This window comes from Leptonotus elevatus, chromosome 7, assembly GCF_054856555.1.
Source record: "Leptonotus elevatus isolate MCC_2025b chromosome 7, RoL_Lele_1.0, whole genome shotgun sequence".
In the NCBI taxonomy this organism is placed as follows: Eukaryota; Metazoa; Chordata; class Actinopteri; order Syngnathiformes; family Syngnathidae; genus Leptonotus; species Leptonotus elevatus.
Window position 1 is genome coordinate 9734980 of NC_141245.1, and position 19919 is coordinate 9754898.

General features: G+C 37.6%; 4 protein-coding genes across 5 annotated transcripts; 1 reads left to right on the plus strand and 3 right to left on the minus strand.

The window, feature by feature from the left end:
* Positions 1-2167: 2167 nt before the first annotated feature.
* folr (folate receptor) lies at positions 2168-9682 on the minus strand. Of its 2 annotated transcripts, none has more exons than XM_086081008.1 (5): positions 9513-9682; positions 3224-3356; positions 2937-3125; positions 2624-2759; positions 2168-2531 (listed from the first exon to the last, which is right to left on the minus strand). In XM_086081008.1, the coding sequence occupies exons 1-5, from the start codon at positions 9680-9682 to the stop codon at positions 2260-2262; spliced, it is 900 nt and encodes a 299-aa protein (XP_085937134.1). In that variant the 3' UTR covers positions 2168-2259. The 2 variants fall into 2 exon arrangements, with proteins under 2 accessions (XP_085937134.1, XP_085937136.1); XM_086081010.1 differs by lacking the exon at positions 9513-9682 and adding an exon at positions 4576-4705.
* On the plus strand, positions 6023-8759 carry anapc15 (anaphase promoting complex subunit 15). Its single transcript, XM_086081012.1, has 4 exons — positions 6023-6369; positions 6634-6693; positions 7425-7568; positions 7753-8759. The coding sequence occupies exons 1-4, from the start codon at positions 6250-6252 to the stop codon at positions 7798-7800; spliced, it is 372 nt and encodes a 123-aa protein (XP_085937138.1). The 5' UTR covers positions 6023-6249; the 3' UTR covers positions 7801-8759.
* Positions 9683-9848: 166 nt separating the features above from the next.
* On the minus strand, positions 9849-13909 carry tomt (transmembrane O-methyltransferase). Its single transcript, XM_086081011.1, has 4 exons — positions 13616-13909; positions 12447-12643; positions 12230-12352; positions 9849-10046 (listed from the first exon to the last, which is right to left on the minus strand). The coding sequence occupies exons 1-4, from the start codon at positions 13890-13892 to the stop codon at positions 9849-9851; spliced, it is 795 nt and encodes a 264-aa protein (XP_085937137.1). The 5' UTR covers positions 13893-13909.
* Positions 13910-14334: 425 nt separating this feature from the next.
* Positions 14335-19895, minus strand: sfrp2l (secreted frizzled-related protein 2 like). Its single transcript, XM_086081007.1, has 3 exons — positions 19310-19895; positions 16759-16839; positions 14335-16628 (listed from the first exon to the last, which is right to left on the minus strand). Exons 1-3 carry the CDS (start codon positions 19827-19829, stop codon positions 16243-16245), a joined length of 987 nt encoding a protein of 328 aa, XP_085937133.1. The 5' UTR covers positions 19830-19895; the 3' UTR covers positions 14335-16242.
* Positions 19896-19919: the final 24 nt, after the last annotated feature.

Sequence of the window (19919 nt, forward strand, 5' to 3'; positions counted from 1 at the left end):
AAGAGGGTAAGTAAAAATGAATGACTGAAATAATGTGGTTGCATAAGTGTGCACACCCTCTTATAACTAGGATGTGGCTGCAATCGGAAGCCAGTAACTTCTCAAACTCATGTTGAATGGGAGTCAGCCCAGACATAATACCTTTTATAGCGCTTTTGATTAATACAAATATATTTTGGATGTTCTAGTGGGCCCCTTTCTGGCTTCTTTTTTTATTTTTTTTATTATTACTTTCGACTACTTCTGCTCATAATTTTCTTCACCTTGTCAAAGGCCATATGGTCCTTTTAAAGAAAAACAGCACCAAAGCATTATGCCACCACCACCATGCTTTTCCTTGATGAAGGGCAGTGTTGGGTTTGCAACAAACATAATAAAAAACATAGATAAAAAGTTCAACTCTGGTTCCATTGTACCATAACAAAATCTCCCAAATACAGGCAGGAAAAGGTATTACGTCCCCGGATTTATATCACATCACAAAAGCATGACATTTGAACAAGGGTGTGTAGACTTTTTATAACCGCTGTATAAAGGTTGGCCTTTTAAACTCATGGACTAATTTTTACCAGCTTGTCAAAGCATCATGTCAGATAGTATAACTTTAACCCGAGTCATACTTAGACATTCATCAGATTTGTCATGCAGGTTCTTGACTGTTGCACTTACAGTTAGCACGTGCAATATGTTAAGATACATTTGCCTGGATGTTATCATCTTGATTTGTAATGTTATGGGTTTTTAGATATCTGACAGAGTCAAATGTCACAAAGCAATTCATATCTAAAATGTCAATGCCAATTGGACAAAATTCACAACATACATCGGATTGTTTTCTGTTACTGTTTTTGGATCTAACTCACTGAATAAACCAAACCTGCAGGCAAACGGGATCCTATAGAGATACACAGGCGCAGGCGCACACGCACACGCAATCGCACACACACATGCTGGGGTGTAGGAAACTGGAACCCAATAATTAGCCAGCAGTAGAGCCTACACTAACCACTGGTGCTGGCTGGTCTAAACTGTTCGATGCTCTCACTGCAGTTCCTGGTTGTGGTTGTGTTTTTCAAGTATAACATTTTTTTTAATCTATTACCTGGAGTTACTAGAGAAGACAGTACATATACATACTTGCATCACACTGCATTTACTTATCTAAAATCTTATTTTATAGCACAAAATAGGAATGTGTAATCTGCTGCTTTATATTGCAGCCTTGCTCCCAGATTCTTTGGTGACTTAAGTGGCCATGAGTGCGTATAGTGTTCCTGTGTCAATACTGTGTATGAAAGGTGATCAATTCAGGGTAGAGATCAAACTCTATGAACATTTCATAGCACAAGTGACCAAAACTATCACATTATCACTATTATCATGATGATGCTCAAATAAATGTAAAACGGGAAAAAACTAAACAAACTAAACTGGTAAGCCTATGTAGATTTTGCACATTCAAAATAATCAACAACAGTAAGTAAAATGATTTATCAAGCATGCAGGACCCCATGAAATGTAATTAAAAGAGTTGGGTGGTGTTGGTACAATTGTTTGTAGTGACCACATAATTCAAAGTGGGTAATTATTTTTGAATTCATTTTCCATTTTCTATCTTACTAAAAGCTAAATGCTCCCATACTTGTGCCGTAGTCATCTTTGTTAGTGAAAAAATATCGTCATCTGGGCTACGTTCTGTCATGTTCCATAGCACGAGCATGTTCTTTGTCATCTTACAACTATCAAACAACTCTCAGAGATAATACTGTAGTACTGATGATCATATTTTTGAAACAGTAGTATAATAAATTGTCTGAAATTTTATCACAGTTTCATCTCTAGTCCTGAGTTTACCCCACTTCTTACCCATTCATTAGGATAGACTCCAGCTTCAGTTTGATCCTGATTCTGATAGACAATAAATGAGTGTAGTTAAATAAAAAAACAAAACAAGAATGATATACCGTATTAATTTAATTACCTGTAAATTAATGTCCACACAGAAGCTTTTGCTAACAAGAAATTTTGGAGCAAACAATACAAAAGAGACATCTGTTATAATTTCAATTTCACAGAAGAATACATAAAATAAAATAAAACTAAGTTTGCCTCATTTGTGGGGGTTTTCACAGACAGAGAGCCCCTAAACCAAATGTACCAGAAAAAATATATATAATGAAACAGTCACTCAATTTGGAATAACCTTAATGGATTTATCTCGGCCCAAGTTGTACAGACAAGAAATAATGTACTGTGTGTTTAGATCAGAGAAGAAAGAGACGATGTAGCCAGGAAGAGCAGAGATGTGACCGAAAAACTACAGAGTTGCTGAGCATTGTTGATATAATACTCAGCTACCTTCGTGTTGGGGTTTGGCCCAGTGAACCAGAGCTGCATGCACCGCCCTGATGTTTTGGAGTGTGTAGTATAAAGGTAGGAATTAGACCAGATTTGTTCACACATGGATTTAGGCGTTGGGTAGCTGTCAGTCCACTTTTTGCACTTGCTGCCTTTAGGGCATTGGTTAACACCTGGAAAACAGAAAGATGATTATTTTGGTTTAGTTAAAAAATTAAAAATATTTACAAGTATCTTAGTTAGTCCGTTAATAACAAAAACACACCTGTGCTCCAGTCCCATCCTTTGTGCCAGTTCGTCTTACAAGTCATCTCATTTTTGCAGTCCTCCCACCAGTCATGGCAGTCCTCCATACACAAAGGTACATCCAAGATTCGCTCCTTGCGCCAGCTCTGATCCGCCTGCACAAACAAAGCATAATGCATAATCAGCAAGATGACGCAATGCACGATTGGATAAAATAGCACCAAAAATATTCAAATATAGATTCTACCAAGCCTACTTCCTGTCGTGCTTCTTGTGCTACCATCTAGTGCCACCAGTGTGGACTGAATTAAGACAAGAGCGTCAGTACCCACCACTTGTATCCAGGGCCCCAAATGTGGGGAGCATTCATAGAAGCAAGTGTCTTGGACGAAGTGCCTCTTGCACTTGGGGCTCATCGAACCACAGTGGTTCCAGTTGAAGTTGTACAAATAGGAGTTATCTTCGTGAGCTTCAGCAGTGGTATTTGCTGTGCAGCATGCATTGTCACGCCACGGCGCACACTAAAAACAAAAGAAATAACACAATAAGCACTCAATACTCTTTATAGTAAAGTATTCATCTAAATAAGATGTGCACCAATTGCATTTGTGTCCATCACCTGAAGGTAAAGTTTTCCCTCTGGACCAGGTTTTACTTTGTGGTGTTTGGCATCCATACACATATTGAGTTTGTCTTGAGACAGAGCGTCCCTGGAGAGGGTGAGCAGCAAGACCAGAACAACCCACATGGCTCTGCAGCACAAAGTATATCATATAATGTATGTATATACAGCTCTGGAATTGTTTGAAGAAACTACAGCACAATTATCACTTCCTCTGAACATGTTTGACTAAAATGAACGCCCCCCCCCCCCCCCCAAACAACTACCATAACCCCAAATCCCATTTTTTGTCACTGAGAGTATTAATGTGCAGAAAATTAAAATAAATAAATAAACTCTCCTGTTGTTGTTTTTCCAGAGCTGTCAGTTTTGTCTACATTAAATGCATGTAGACTGAATTCAGTCAATCCTGTAGGCCAGAGGTCACCAACATTGTGCCAAGTACAATACAACTAGCCCGTGGGCCTGATACTGTATAAAAACAAATCAGCAGTGATCTGGTCTTTTGATTTTCTAAGAATGTTGTAGTAGTATTTGAAAATGTAAACACTGGAGAAAATGTATAGAAATAAAGTGTTGCATATTGATGATCAGTGTCTTCACATAAATGTATATAATTATTTATAACGGCATATAATCATATCATGATTAAAAGTAACTTGAGCAAATTTGCTACTTCATAAGTGTGTATTATACTAGTAGTCCTTCACACTAATTAACCCCCTGACTAAGACTACAAACCATTCATTTCATGTGAAACGCTGACTGGTAATTAGCTCTATATGGTAATAATGGCTCCAAAACATTCAGTCCAAAACAAAATGACAATCAAAAGTACAATGTAAAGAAATGTGATAAGTAGCATTAACTGTACTTATTATACCTTGTTCTCCAACTGCTGACTTTAGTTAAACTCCGATATTGTAATATTGTTTCACCATCGTATTAGTGTACACATACTTCACAAACAAGAACACACTTGTAAATAGTAGTAAGTCTTCAGGGAACACATCAGCAGTCCTCATTTTAGTGTTTAGACACTTTATAAACATTAGAAGAACACACATGTAAATAGTAAGAGGTCTATAAGGAATCTTCCCAGTAACTTATTTAACAATTTAAGAAAAATTACTAATCATTCGTCAAATCACAGCACTACAAAATACACAGATAACTAGTGGAACTTTAAAAAAGAAAGAAATTAAAAAGAAAGAAAGAAAGAAAGAAAGATAAAAGAAAGAAAGAAAGAAAGAAAGAAAGAAAGAAAAAAGAAAGAAAGAAAGAAGGAAGGAAAGAAAGAAAGAAGCTGGAGGTTAAGATAGTCTTCGGTGATGAATGAAATTGTTTACCTCGTTAAGGTATTCTGCAAATTGTTCTGAAGCCCAAGACACTTTCTGAAATCCCACCTGTGTAGAGAATGAACTGGAATGTGTGTGAGTGTGACCAAAGATGAGAGATGGCCCTCTAATAAGAAAAGCTGTCACAACACATGTGTTTTCTAAGTCCAAAGTCTTGCCAGTGTGTGCGCACGCACACGTGTGCGTGCCTGACTGTAGAAAAGAAGGCATGTGATAATGGGATTTATTATGTCTAATAAAGTTAGGTTAATCTTATCTCAAGGTTAGGCCAGTGAATATACACAAAAAATGGCAAGATGACCTAAGAATTAAAGTTAAGAATAGTTAAAGGGGACAAATGATGAACTTTTCATGTTTTTCTACTTTTATACAAATATATTGGTATTTGACGGGCCTAGCTACCAACCAATAGTGAAATTAGACTATAAGTAGGTTAAAATGTGTCTGGAAGCAAGTCGTGTTGAATTTTGCAAAATTTTGGGCAATTTTTCTTGAGTTCCAACAAAAATCATAGATATAAAATACATTAAGCATACTATGGTGCGTGTGTGTGTGTGTCACCTTTTGCACTTTTACACCTACCAGGTTTTCACCTTTTGATGACTATAGAGGTGAGTATATTGCTCATGGACTCTTCGACATGTTTATAAGGGTCAGGGAATAAACCTACAACCTCTGAGGTAACCACTCTGCCCCCATGCAGCCCCTGCACCATGGAGTAGCATATCCAATTCACCAGTAACACATGTGTTCCAGCTAAAATTGTCATGGCTGTCTGCAAACTTATCAACCACGATGAAGAAGACGTAAGCATTGCACATAATTTGAATGGTAAGCTAAACTATTATGTGATTTTCTGGCTTCCTGTTTATTTAAACAACTTTAATTAATAACAATAAAAATAAAAATAAATAAAAACATAACGCTTGGGGGATTAAAAAATGTATACACTCAAAATAAATGTATACAAAGATATTGGACTCAACACAAGCAGACATAGTTGTAATTGCTTTTTGTTTAAAAGACAAAAAAAAAGCATGGATTTTATGCATATGGAATTTAATCATTATTAGTACTCAATTAATCAAAAACACATTTGATTTTCTCTCATTTTTCCCCTCCAGCAAAACCAAAAAGCACATTCTTCCAAAATAACAAATTCCCCCCACTATAACAATGCTGTATAACTTGTTACATACACCAGGAATATTTTACTGATGGATATTGCCAAAATAGATGTACCACCATGAATCAGATTCAGAACAGAAGCTAAAACACACATCGATTACTTATTTTTTAAACCGACCCCAATATAGACCGTAATTGGATAAATCCGGGGTACAATTGTAAATATTTTGGATCAACATAAGGGTTCAAAAACCGAAGCGGAACCTTAGCGCAATGACACACAACCGGAAATAGCCGGATGTTTTTTAAAGATCACTCATAACTTCCGACAATGTTCGATTTGAATGTTAGAAAACGTTCGGTCGTATTATAAGGCTAACCAACAGCAACAAGCGTGTGTATTTATCTTTATTTATTTAGATTGGCGTTTTCACTTATTGCTGTGTCTAAAGAAGACGTGGGTAAATGCGTTTTAACGCGTCTCAGTGGCGTCGGGCACAGTTTTGCTGCTCTGTTTTGGTGTGATCCCAAGCCGAGATGTCCACGCTTTTCCCCTCCTTGTTTCCTCGAATAACCGAATCTCTGTGGTTCAACTTGGACCGACCTTGCGTGGATGAGACGGAGCTACAGCAGCAGGAACAGCAGCATCAAACCTGGGTAACGTACATATACGTTGAGGTTGAAAGATTTTCATCGACGCCTCAACGACCACTGTTGTGGATGCTGAGCTACTTCAGTTCTTCCCATTTGATTTGAGTTGTTTTCTTTTACATTTATTTGATTACAGATTTATTGCACTACAATTTTTAATATGAACAACAACAGAATAATACAATATATTATGAATTGAATGACGCAGAACTTGATACTTGTGAATTTGTGATATCCCCCATACAGTTTTTACCCTTTCTTTTACCTTAGTTGCAGAGCATTGCTGAGAAGGACAACAACCAACTACCAATCGGGAAAACAATTTTTGAGGTAATTATATTTGTGCCCACTGTGTAGTGTTTTAACACCAACCTTCTACACAACTTTCAGCCCTGCAAAATGTGTAAATAGCTTTCTTAATGAGACAGATATTTGTACATCTTAAATAGGATTTATGAAGGATGAAGCGGAGGAGAAAAAAAAGGCATTTGTCATAATGATGTTTCACTATTGTTATACTATAATTCAACAATAATGTGTGAAAAATTACACCAGTTCCACACAATTATATTTTGTTAAAGTTGGATAGTATTTTTGTGGTCATCTAACATTAACATAATATACTTGTATATTATACTTTAATATAGATAATGTTTAATTGTACAGTGCTTTAGTGGTTACCACTAGTGATGGGAAAATGAAGCTTCATGAAGCACTTGTAATATTTTTTGACTCCTCTAGATGCCACTCTTGGTTGAAAGATGCAGTGGAAATGTAATCAATTTCCTTTGCACTAGCCTTTATATTTAAACCAAGAGCACCATCTATGGGAGTCAAAAAATATCACAAGTGCTTCATGAAGCTTCATTTTCCCATCACTAGTTACCACTATACACTACATCTTAAATCATGCAATTTAAGCTTTTGGTGCTATTCTTACTGCAAATGAAAGCCCTATGCTGTGGTGTTAGTAGTATTTTCAGCACTTAGTCCTATTTTTACTCTACAAACAAAAGCACATTTTTGTGCCTTTCTTTACCATGTCCATTTACTGAGTGCAGGGAGGAGGCTATGAGGAGGAGGAGGAAGAGGAAGATGATGAAGACGAGGACAGTGAGGAGGACTCAGAAGATGAAGAAGACATGCAGGACATGGATGAGATGAACGATTACAACGAGTCACCTGACGATGGCGAGATCAATGAGGTGTTTTCATTAGTCACTAATGGAATTTGTTGCACATTATGGATTTTAAATACAATATTAATTAAGGGATTCACCCATTCTAGAAACCCATTTTCCAAAGTTTTTCTTTGTTTTTATATTTAAGACATTCAGCCATTCTAGAAACACATTTTTAAAGATTTTTTTATTGTTTCTATTTTGTCAGGTGGACATGGAGGGACAAGATCAAGATCAAGACCAATGGATGATTTGACAAAGATTTTGGGGTACATGCTTCCCACCAAAATAGGACGTTAACAGCGATGTAGACATCTACTATAAAAGGCAGTTGCAGTGCTTTAGAGTATTTTCCAATATCTTGGTTTCCACATTTTGGTACACAGGTGTACCTAACGTTGTGGCTGGTGAGTGTATTGCAACAATATAGCTAAATAAATGAATGTGCTATGATAGCAGGGGAGAGGCCCTAAAATGAGACTTATTAGGCTCATTAACAGCTGTCAATTTCCTCTTGTTTTACATGATTCAATATATATATTTTTAAAAATGTATTTAACCAATTGTAGTGTTATGTAAAAGGAACAGCTGATTTTTTGTATTTCACACCCATCCCATGAGTCGTAGTTTTGAAATACTGCCGGACATTGCTTACTGTAAAAGTCGCTCCTGGTACAAAGTTCCTGACGGGGTTTCATTGTTCTTATTTTACGATGAATGCTGTTTAAACACATCTCACCAATTAACCTTTACCTTGTTATATTTTCTTCCAGGACAATACACTTTAGCTGAGTCAGCGATAACACTTGTTACGCATGGAGACTCATCATAAAAATGTTGCAGTAAATCTGACTGATCGTTTTCAGTTTTGTTGGGTTTATTATAAATTCACTTTGGATAACATTAAACATTTTTAAAAACATATCGAGTATTATTTTACATAATTTTGGAAATTTTTCAAAGTAGTTAATATAAAATACAAAGATTTTGCTTCTTTTTTTTTTAAATATAATTTGCAACAATTAAGGATGGTCAAGTAAGACAGACTAAAAAGCAGATAGATGGACATTTTGCAATGAGCTAACTTGCGATAATAAGCAACAGTTCCCAAACATTACAGTGTAAAAAGAGCATCTTGAGGCATCTTGGACAGACGTTCACCAAATTTGTATCTGCAAAACTGAAAAGACTGCATTAAAAGCAGGCATGATTGACTACATTGGGTTCTGAACATTTATGTAAATCTTGCTTGCTATTGAGCTTTTGTACGTGACGTCACAGCACTCATGGGAACGCCCCCTACAGGACGCTGGACGGCAAAAGAGCCACTTGCCTGTAGTGTAACCATTGAATTTCGTACAGCGTTAAGTTCTTTATCTAATCGATTATCTTATAAAATGGTCATATCTTGCTGTGCGGTCGGTTGTACAGGCAGACAAAGGAGTAAACCAAATGTTGCTTTTTATCGCATACCTACTAATGAAGACAAAAGACGTCGATGGATAGCAGCAATCAACAGAAAGGACTGGCTGCCCACAAAGTATTCGCGGATTTGCAGCAATCATTTTTTTCGAGGTTAGTAGATAAATGTTCAAACATTTTACTAGTAAACGTGCACTCTAACAAAGATTGTAACAGGTGTCGAATTGCGTGTTTTCAAATTAACACATTAACGAGCCAGATAATTAGCGTCCACTCCAACTGCACCAACACACAGCTTAGTTTTAAAATGCACCTTCTTCAAAACTATTAAGTGCATTTGACTGTTTAATAATGGGGGATTTCGTCTTTGTGCTGGGAGTTTTTCACTCTGGAGCCGGAGTCTTATTCATAAAATGACCGCATAGCTTGCCACTACAATAGTCATTTGTTCCATGCTAGTAAACATAATAACATAACATCATCACAGCGATTCAATATAGAAAGAACGGACTGTAAAATTAAGTCAGCATGATGAACAAGTTTTACCTTTGCATTACGAGGTATATTGTCCCCCCGTGGGAGCGTAGCATCTCGTCCCAGAGACTCAGCCAGCGACAAGCTTTTGAATCAGCCCCTTTGTAAGCAGAAGAGACGGCATTGACTACATAACGATATAGGTCGCGCGCTGTGAATTCCGGCAAAGTCGGCGATTTCATTAACTTGGTAAAAACAGCATGCAACAGAAGGTAAGGGGCAAATGGTCAATTACAGTCTTTGATTTTAAATTTGTGGAAGACCTATCACTGAGTGGTCCAATCCGTTTCATTTTGTTAACGAGCATTCATGCTCAATTAACTCTTGATGCTGTCACTCGGTATTGGTCTACTTGATCCCCTGATACACGAGTTCTGCCATCCCATCCCTGATCCCCTTGCTATACTCCAGTGTGGCGCGGTGGATCTTCCACTCATACAAGCCGCTCTTGCGAATGTGTCTGAGAAATTTGGGAGCGCCGGGAAACAGCACGTTGTCTGCCAGAATTATAGATCCTTTCCCGAGCAGACCAGAACCTTCCAACATCTGTAACAACATCACATCAACAAACAATACATTTGTACAGTGCCGGAGATATGAAGTGCAGTAGACAAACCTATAAGAGACACAATGGAAAAATATTTAACAGGGATGAAAAGAACGGTTGAGAGAGACTACATTTTTTTTTCATTAAGTTATTTTTTGTTGTAAGAAAGGCGATTACCAATATCAGGTATCATATCAGTGCCGTTGCTGGCCTTATTTTAAGCTATCAGTACTCGTAGATGCTGCTGATAGCAGTGTCGACTGCCCTCTTGTGGCCACTTTTTATGATTAGGAACTAAAGGCATAACGGTACGTCAGATGCTAATTAAGATGCAGTTTCTGTCATTTATGTATAGGATTAGAAAATTGCTATTCATTTCATGCAATTTTAAGGAAAAGTGGTATTGGGGGTATATGTAGGTCTTTGTTTAAAATGATCTGTCATTGTTTTTTGGAGAAATGTTATGTATCAAAAGTACTAGTTACTAGTTGTATCAGTGCTTGGTATCAGTAGCGTTGACTACTCGAGTTGGGTGTACTCATAGTGGAATCAGTCTAAAAAAAAAAGTGGTATCAAACATCTCTAAAATAAATAAAAAATTGATGTTCATATTTGGTCAAACTGTTTTTATTTTAAATGTTTTTGCAAATGTAATTTATCTGAAAATTATTTTCTTTTAAAATTTTAATTAGGGTTGGGTGAGCATCGATGCCAGCCTTGTTTTAACATATCAGCCACCATTGCCATTAATTTTATGCAGATTTAAGGAAAATGCTATCTTGGGATATATAGGTATTTCTTTAAAATTACCTGTCATGGTTTTGGGGGGAAATTTTATGTATCAAAAGTACTAGGGGTATCGGTAACTATTCAAGAGTCGAGTACTCATTCATGTATCAGTATGAAAAAAAGTTGAAACATCCCTAAATGTAATGTTTACTATAGTTCGTTAAAATTTTCAGGCACCGATGGCTCTTTCAAAAGCATCTTATTTTAATGAGTCCTTCCAGTTTAGTGTAGTGAAAAAAACAATACTTACTGCTACCGGTATTAATTGCATCCTTTTTATACGCACAGTAAATTAGTGATAAGAAGCTATGACTAATAATGTAAGATTTGTGAAACTTTTAACTGACAGCTCGTGTATAACAAGAGAGTGGACTGGAATATCTTGCATTGCAGCTCCATAGCGACAGAACAGTATGACTCAGGTCAGTGTGATCCTAACTCATTAACTGCCATTGACGGTTATAGATGTCAAATATTCATTTTAACTATTTCTATTAGTTTAACTTTTTTTTTTAAACACTTTTATTAACAAGAGTATGAAAACCTAGAATTGTTTTATTGTACATTTAGAACAGATATAAAATTTGTGATTAATTGCGAGTTAACTCGTGAAGTCATTCATTACAATTAAAAAATTTAATCGCCTGACTCAGCTAATTTTTTAATAATTTTTTCTTTCTTTCTTTAAATCGCGTCAGGTGATTAAAAATTGTAATTGCATAACTTCAATAGTTAACCCACGATTAATCATACATTTTATATCTGTTCTAAATGTACAATAAAATAATTTTTTCTAGGTTTTCATACTCTTGTTAATAAAAGTGGAAAAAATGTTAAACTAACAGAAATAGTTCAAATGAATTTTTGCCGTCAATGGCAGTGAATGAGTTAATTCCAATAAAAAATGTAATCACCTGATACTGCTATTTTTTTTATAATCTTTTCTTTCTTTTTTTAAATCGCGTCAGGTGATTTTTTTTTTTTTATTGTAATCGCATAACTTCAATGGTTAACTCAGGATTAATCATACATTTTTATATCTGTTCTAAATGTACAATAAAATATTTTTTTCTAGGTTTTCAAACTCTTGTTAACAAAAGTGGAAAAAATGTTAAACTAACAGAAATAGTTCAAATGAATTTTTGACGTCAATGGCAGTGAATGAGTTAAGACAGTAATTCAAGTGCTCACATGACTTGAACATGGTCAGCGTGACTAAGGGAAATTGACTTGGGAAAAAAAAGTCTTGTTGACATCCTGTACTCTTACTACTTGGAAGGCTGAACTTAAAAAAAAAAAAATACTGTTTACAAAACTGCTTGGAATCCTGTTGTCCTTGGCTATATCAACATTTTTAAAAGCCATCAATCTGTTATGATTTTGTTACAGCTACCTGCAGGTCAGTACAGTAGCATTTCTTCCAGTGGTCCATGAAGACCAAATCGAGCCTCTCCAAACCAAAATCAGACCGCAAACGTGGAATTACTTCATCTGATGGATTCACAATCAGCTCCACCTGAGCGATGATAAACACAGCTATATATTTCTCACATCCAAAAATTCAGTGTGTAAACAGACCAAGAAAAAGAAACGGGGATCGCGTCTCTCACTGTGTCGTCGTCAAAGCCCGCCAGGCGGATGATTTTCTCCGCTATGGCAGCGTTTCTCTGGTCCATCTCAACACTATAGATTCTGGCACCCAGTGGTAGCGCCCGGGCCATAAGCACAGTGCTGTAACCACAGTGGGTCCCCAACTCCAGGACTGTCAGAGGACTCTGCTCCATCAGCAGCCGGTCCAGGATCTTCCCTAAGTACAAACAGAACCACAAACTCACCAGAAAAAATATTTCTGATCATATGAATCCCGGGTTTTTATCCCTTCTGTTCTGTTTGTTTGGGAGGAACAACAATAATGTCCCTGGGTCAACCAAACGTGACACAAATGTGTATAAGCCAAAATCAATACTTTGTTTTAACCAGTGTGTTATGTTCAGTTCTCAGAAACAGCAATGCGTATTTAATTATTGTGTGGATACAAAATAGTAATAGCAAAGTTCAACCCATTCGCTACCATTGTCTTTGTGTTGTTGTTTTCTTTTTTTTAATAAAAAAAAAATACACAGTATGAGTCTCCTGTATTTTTATTAATTTTTTGTTATTTAAATGGGGTTGGGTAATATTTTATAGGAGATGTTTGTTTATTAATCTGTATTTTTTTCTTCCTTTTTGCCCTTTTTTAACTGCAAAAAAACAACAACCCATTCGTTACATTTGTTTCTCTGTGATATTAGTGATAACATCCTGGGTCAATTTGACCCGGGGTCATGTTTAGCTAATTATCCAAAAGTTTTAATATTGTTTTGTGTGTGTAATCCTGTTTAACTAACAAAGCCAATTCTTCAACTGCACTCTTGTGACTCTTTCTCTCGCAATAATAATCCTGGGTCATTTCGACCCGGGATTTGCTTAATTATCAAACGTTTCAAAAACTTTATACATTTCAGCATTTTTTTTTTTAATCTCTCAATCAATAGTTCCTCACCCTCCCTAGATTTTTTTTAAATAACAAAAAATGTGCACAAATTCCATTTCTTTCAACATTTACTGTAACTTTCAAATGGGTCAGTTTGACCCACAACATAAATTCAGAGTTCAAAAATGCCTTTGCAAAAAGGTTAAAGCTTGACATAGATGTGTTAACTTTCCACTGCGTTCTTACATTACACATATTGGGGGAACTGGATCACTACATTCCTGCGATCAAAGCTTCTGTGCTCACCCTTTTTGGGTCCAATGTTGCTGATGTACTCCACCTTGCTGCACCACTTATCAAAAGTGTCCAGGATGCTGTCTGGGTCCCCGGGCGTGGCATGGGTGAGAACATACTGGTAGGCCCGCTCCTCGCGGCTCAGACCGGTGACACAGTCCTTCCATAGGCGGACCAGGACCGCTCGGTAGAACAAGGCAAAGTAGAAACGGTATCGGATGAGCAGCGTCAGCAGGAGAGGGAGGAAAGCCAGCGCAATGGCAGGGAACGCCATCCTAGTATTCAACATACCGATCACAATGATCAATCATTTATGTTCAAAAGGGAAACAATAAAAGGAGGTGTAAAGTGTATGGTAAGTTACTTCTATAGTACTAATGGTACATAGAATGCTAAACTGCTAAACATGCTACAAGCTAATGGAGATATTCTGACATAATTCTGCTATATTGATTAAATAAAAAAAATACCAGAAGAGAATGTACCGCAAGTACAACAGGCACTCACCTGGTCTCTGGAAAATACGGTTACAAATAACGAGCTCGGCAGCTGTTACAAATACTGCTAGATGCAAGTGTGTGTGTGTAGTGTAAGTGAAGGTTGGAGACCCGATGCTATGAATTATTTAAGCATCACGTTCATGTGTTTGCCCAGCAATAGTTTACAGTCCACAGAGACTAAAAATAGTAAGACAAAGTGTAATCTTTCTGTATATTTTTCATCAATCAGAAACAACTCATGTTTATTTTTTGCACCATACAGCAACAGAGAAGCAGAATTATGTTGCCGTCTATGAGACAAGGTAAGTAGACATTTGATGTATCAAGTTAACAGCAACAGGTGTGTCTGTTTGACATCGAGTCAAGTTTCCCACTTTGCTCAGTCAATACGGAAGGTTTAAGAAAAACATGAGAATGAACAAACCTCATTTGTGGATTAGCATAAATGCAAAATGTTCCCATATCACCTAAATAAGCCAAATAGTTGACCCAAAAAAAACTGTATAACATACTTTGGTATGGGTTAGGGTTAGGGCAAATGAACTAATTTGCTAATTTGTTCAGTTACTCTATCAACTGTATCGGGGGTCGCCAACCTTTTTGAAGCTGAGAGCTACTTCTTGGGAACTGATTTATGCGAAGGGCTATCAGTTTGATACACACTTCTGAAATAAATGTGAAGGGCCTGACCTATTTAATCATCCATCCATCCAAAATCAGCAAAAAAAAAAGGGGCTGATATTTATTTTTCTAAGTAAAAGAGCACCCTCCCCCCAAAATAAATATATGGTAAACCGGTCGATTTTTGCCGATTATTCTCTCTATTGTAAAGTTAAAAAATAGTAAAGAACATTGTAAAAAAGTCAAATGTTCTGCCTGTATTTCATATCTTTATTAATGTCAGTGTTAAGGGACCAAGAAATACGTTATTTTATTTGTTTAATTTATTTTCTTGTTAAGAAAGAATTAATCGGTTATCGGAATTTTATTCTGCCAAGTACTGAAATCAGCATCAGGCTAAAGAAAAAAATCGGTCAGGCTGTGTTATAATAAGCAATTAATGACATTTATTTTATGTGAAGACACTAATCATGTTAATGATTTCTCATATATATATATATCTACAGTATATGCAACATTTTAGTTATAAAAATATCCAATCTAATTTTCCAATGAGCTCTACTTCAACATTCCTAGAAAATTACAATTATCCCATCATTGGTGAGATATTTTTACAACAGTTACTCATGTGGCCCTTGGGGACTACCTGGTGCCCACGGCCACCACATTGGTGACCCGTTATTTATTGCTGGCGTCGGGCCAAAACCTCCTAAGTTACAATTTGTTAAATGTAATATATTTTTCAAAAATCTGTGCTATTGGTCAGTCCACATGGGAGCGTGTTATTTATTATTATTATTAATAGTAATAATATGAATAATAATAATTTATTATTATTAATAATAATAATAATAATAATTAAAAAAACACATTATTGACTAAACATAATAAAAGTGTTGAAAAAGGGGATGCAATGTTAATGGTTGAACAAACATTCTATTTTTGGGGTCTCCTGAAAAGTGACTACAATATTGGAGTTACACGGTTTGGGCCCGACTCCAGTGATATGTTATTGACAACAATATGCCGATGTTTTTAATGTTAATGGTACAAAACAGCATTGAAAGCATGTAAATATGAATATATTTACAATGAGAAGGTTGTTGTATTACTGCATAATTAAATTATTGTGTGAAAGGATACTCTACCCTGTTTGACACCATTTTTTGCACAAATGTGTATGACTGGGAAAAACAACAAAATATAAGATTGCAAGTGGGAAATGTTAATCAGATAAACGACCGTGCCATACATGAGTCCATTATTACCCCCTGCGCCCTTTCAAAAAAAGATGTGCCCCGGACCTTGAGCCAATTAGCACCTTTAAAAGATCATTGGGACCATTCATTAAGCAAGCGATTAGAATGCAGAGTCACAGTATCTTTTTCACACTTCTTCGTTAACACAAGTGCTTAAAAGTCTGTGCATGAATCATTCATTTGGTTATTTAGAGAATTTTTGTGAACGGGACATTTTGCACAAAAAATAGAAGCTGCTAATTAGTTCAAGACCTAACGGCTACAGCTCAGGGCAAGGTTGCTTCAGCAGTCCCCTGATGAATTTCTTCAGATCTTTGTCGCCTCTAGTCCAGCGCACCAGCCGAGTCAACACCAGCCTTCCCTCCTCCGCTCGAGCCAGGGCCAAGTACCATCCACCCAGGACCCCGTTCACCTTTTTGTCCATGACCTCCCCCACTAAAACATCTTTTTTGTCTGCATAGTCCAAGCCGGGACACGCGCATGAGCCTCCTTCCTGCAGCCACAGAGCGTTGTGGGTCATCGCGCCTCCAATCCCCGCCCTCTCCGCACCTCCCCCTGCCCACCTCAGGATGCGGCTTCGGGCCAAAGGCACCAGCTGAAGGTCTCCTCCCACTGTTGACACACTGCCCAGACGCATCTTGAATGCTGCAACAAGAGACAAAACGTGTGATTTTCAACACATTGTAAAACAAACAACAGAGAAAAAAAGATTTTATTTTTATTATGGTCCGCTCTCAGGACTACATGTTATAGTCATTGCTCTCCCAATCCTCACCATATGGACTTTGACAAAAGTTGTCCTGGATGTCAGTCTCTCCCTCAGCTGCCAGACTGCAGGCATCACAAATGACACTTCCTGGGGATTGAAAAGAGAGATTATGCATGATGCGTCTGCAGAGGTGTAAACTTCAAGAAAAAAGGAAACCTACCTAAAGATACACGAGGTGCTTGAAAGAAAACAGAGTATAGTAACATCTGACTTATTGCAATGTATTAGGGGTGTGCCAAAAAATAGATTCTCATTTAGTAGGATTCAGAATCGATTTTAAATGTCCCCAAATCGATTTTATTTAAAATATTTCATACTGTCTTCCCTTTGTTTGTGTGTGCCTTTATTGGGAGCGCTGTTCATGTTGTACCCAATTTGGCCACTTAGGGGCAGTGTGGTTCCATGCGGTCTGATACACTGTTAAGTTGTAGTCACATTGGAGAGTAGAAGGGAAAAAGTCACGATCAAGTTATTCCAATAAAAGTTGTTTTTTTGCAGCGTGCAGCCGTTCTTTTGAGTGATAAAAGTGCAGCGAGTAGCGCGCTAATTAGCATTAGCGAGTAAGACTGGAGTAGATCATTATGATTTCTTGAACATCTATACATTGAAGCAAAAATCATTGCCAATTTTGAAGAAAAAAATCGTTCTTAATCGAAAATCGATTCTGAATCGAATCGCACACCCAAAAATCGGAAACGAATTGTGAGACATTTAAAGATTGCCACCCCTATAATGGTATAAAGTTGTTTTTTTGTTTTTAAATGTATGCTCCAGCACTCACCTGTGTAATGAGATTTAATACAAGAGCTGTCAAATATTTTGCTTTTGCAATGATAATAATACAGTTTTGATGACACTGACGCCGTTATTTTTATTGTAGTTTGCAGGACAGCACGGTATGTAGCGGTTAGCACAACTGCTGTTCAGTTGAGAAGTTCTGGGTTTGAATAGAACAGCTGTAGTAATGAACTGAAATCATGTCAAACAATAGGTAGGTAGGTTTAAATACAGCTTTAAAACTGAAATATTAAATAGATAAAGAACAGAAAAATAATAGAAAAACAAATAAAATCAACAACATCGTGAGTGTTTTGTACCCAGCGACAACAATTCCTTTAATTTTGCTGACATTTTGTGTTTTATGTTGTCTGATTTTGCTGTTACTTAAGTTGCTGTCTAAAATAAGCTAGATAGGCTAATTTGTTTTACTTATTTTCTTCCTACACCCTTTTTGAATTGAATCTTGTTTTGAAATTGACTACTGGCAGAACAAAAATGCTATGAAAGCTAAAATTTTATTTTATTTTGTTGTATATGTTCAATTGTTTACATATATAAATACATACATACGTATGTATTTATTTTATTTTCGAATAAAGTTTGTCTAAAAAAAAATCATCAGGCACTCTTGTGTGCAGTTGCCTCCCACATTCCAGAAACATGAATGTTGCGTATTTCTCAATACATGCCCTACAGTCACATTTTTCTAGCACAAATGCCACTTGGCCTACTAGTACACAACTAAAAAAAAAAATCAGTATTTTTAAAAAAAACTGACCCCCCCCCCCTCCCAAAAAGGAGGGGGGTCTACAGATACTGAACTATATGCAGGGTCCACTGTATATGGTTTATGCCAAGCCTGCTAAAGAAACAAAAACAAAACGTGCATTTTATTGCCTTGCATACAATTTGTAAGTGTGTAGACCAACTACTCACAAAAAGTTAGGGATATTTGGCTTTCAGGTGAAATTTATGTAAAAATTTAAAAAGTTCATGCTACAGTGATATCATGAAAGTAGGACTTCCAAAGTTAACAACAATTGTGGGTATGACACAACCAAAAAAAATTCAACGTCTCAATAACTGGTCATGTGCCCTTGAGCATCAATTACAGCTTGACAACGACGTCTTATGCTGTTCACTAGGGGGGTTAAAAAAAAATTGATTCCGCAATATATCGCGATCTATGAATCGTGATACGAATCAAATCGCCAGGTACGAGGCAATTCACACCCCAGTGTTCACAAATCGACTCATTGTCTGCTGAGGCATGGCATCCCATTCTTCTTGAAGGGCAGGCCTCAGGTCATTGAGGTTCTGGGGTGCAGAGTTTACGCTGATCCCACAGGTTTTTCAATAGGATTCAGGTCTGGAGAAAGTGCAGGCCATCCCATTTGAGGTACATCAACAGCCGTTCACTGATGATGCCACCTTGACGAGTTGGAGCTTTGTCGTTTGTGAATTTTGCCGTTAAGCTCCTTGTTAGAGAACAGCAACTTGTGCAAAAAGTATACTGAACATTTTGACAGTTGGACATGTGCATTCAAAAGCTTAGAGAAGGTCACATTAAGTTGACTTGTAAAGATTTGAATGCATGTTAAGCTCATCCTGAAATTTCACCTGAAAGCCAAATATCCCTAACTTTTTGTGAATGTATAATTTAAAATATATATATATTTTAAACTAAAACCTGCCTGTCTCATAAGATATACATCATATGTGAAATAAACTACGACACTTAATAATATGCTGGGAAAAGACGTAAGCCTACACAGACCTTTGAGCGCCTCCTCGTGGGTGACCTCCTCCATGGTCCGCACATCCTGCTCCCCACTCGGAGGGATGCAAAGTTGGGTCCCGCGTGGAAAGCGGCTGCAGTTGAACATCTCGGGCCAGGGGAAGCCAAAGGCGTTCATGACGGGGACGCAGTGGTCGCGCACGGCCTCGCACAGGTTCCGACAAGGGCTGACGGCCCCGCTGTAGTCCGGCACGCAAACCGGGGCGAACAAGGAGCACAAGAACTTCTTGGTATCCCGGTGACACAGCTTGGAGACGAGGGGCAGCCAGGCGGCGGACTGCTGCTGGGCCTCCCGCAGAGTGTCGTGGCCCAGCAGGTTGGGCAGCCTCATGTGCCGGTAGCCGATCCCGTGGCACAGAGACAGGGTGCTCGGTATGGGCTTGCACACCGAGCGGACCGACGAACTGTAGCCGAGCGACGGCGGTCCGAGGTGGGCAGGAGCGAGGGCGTCAGTCGCCACAGAAGCCCCGAGCGTCAAAACAAATAAGAGCACTCTCATGGTGGTTGTTTTTTGTCCCAGCGCCAAATAAAGGTGAGTTCCGCGGCGCTGGAAGCTCTCTGTCCTGCCTGCTCCCTCCCCTCTATCGGT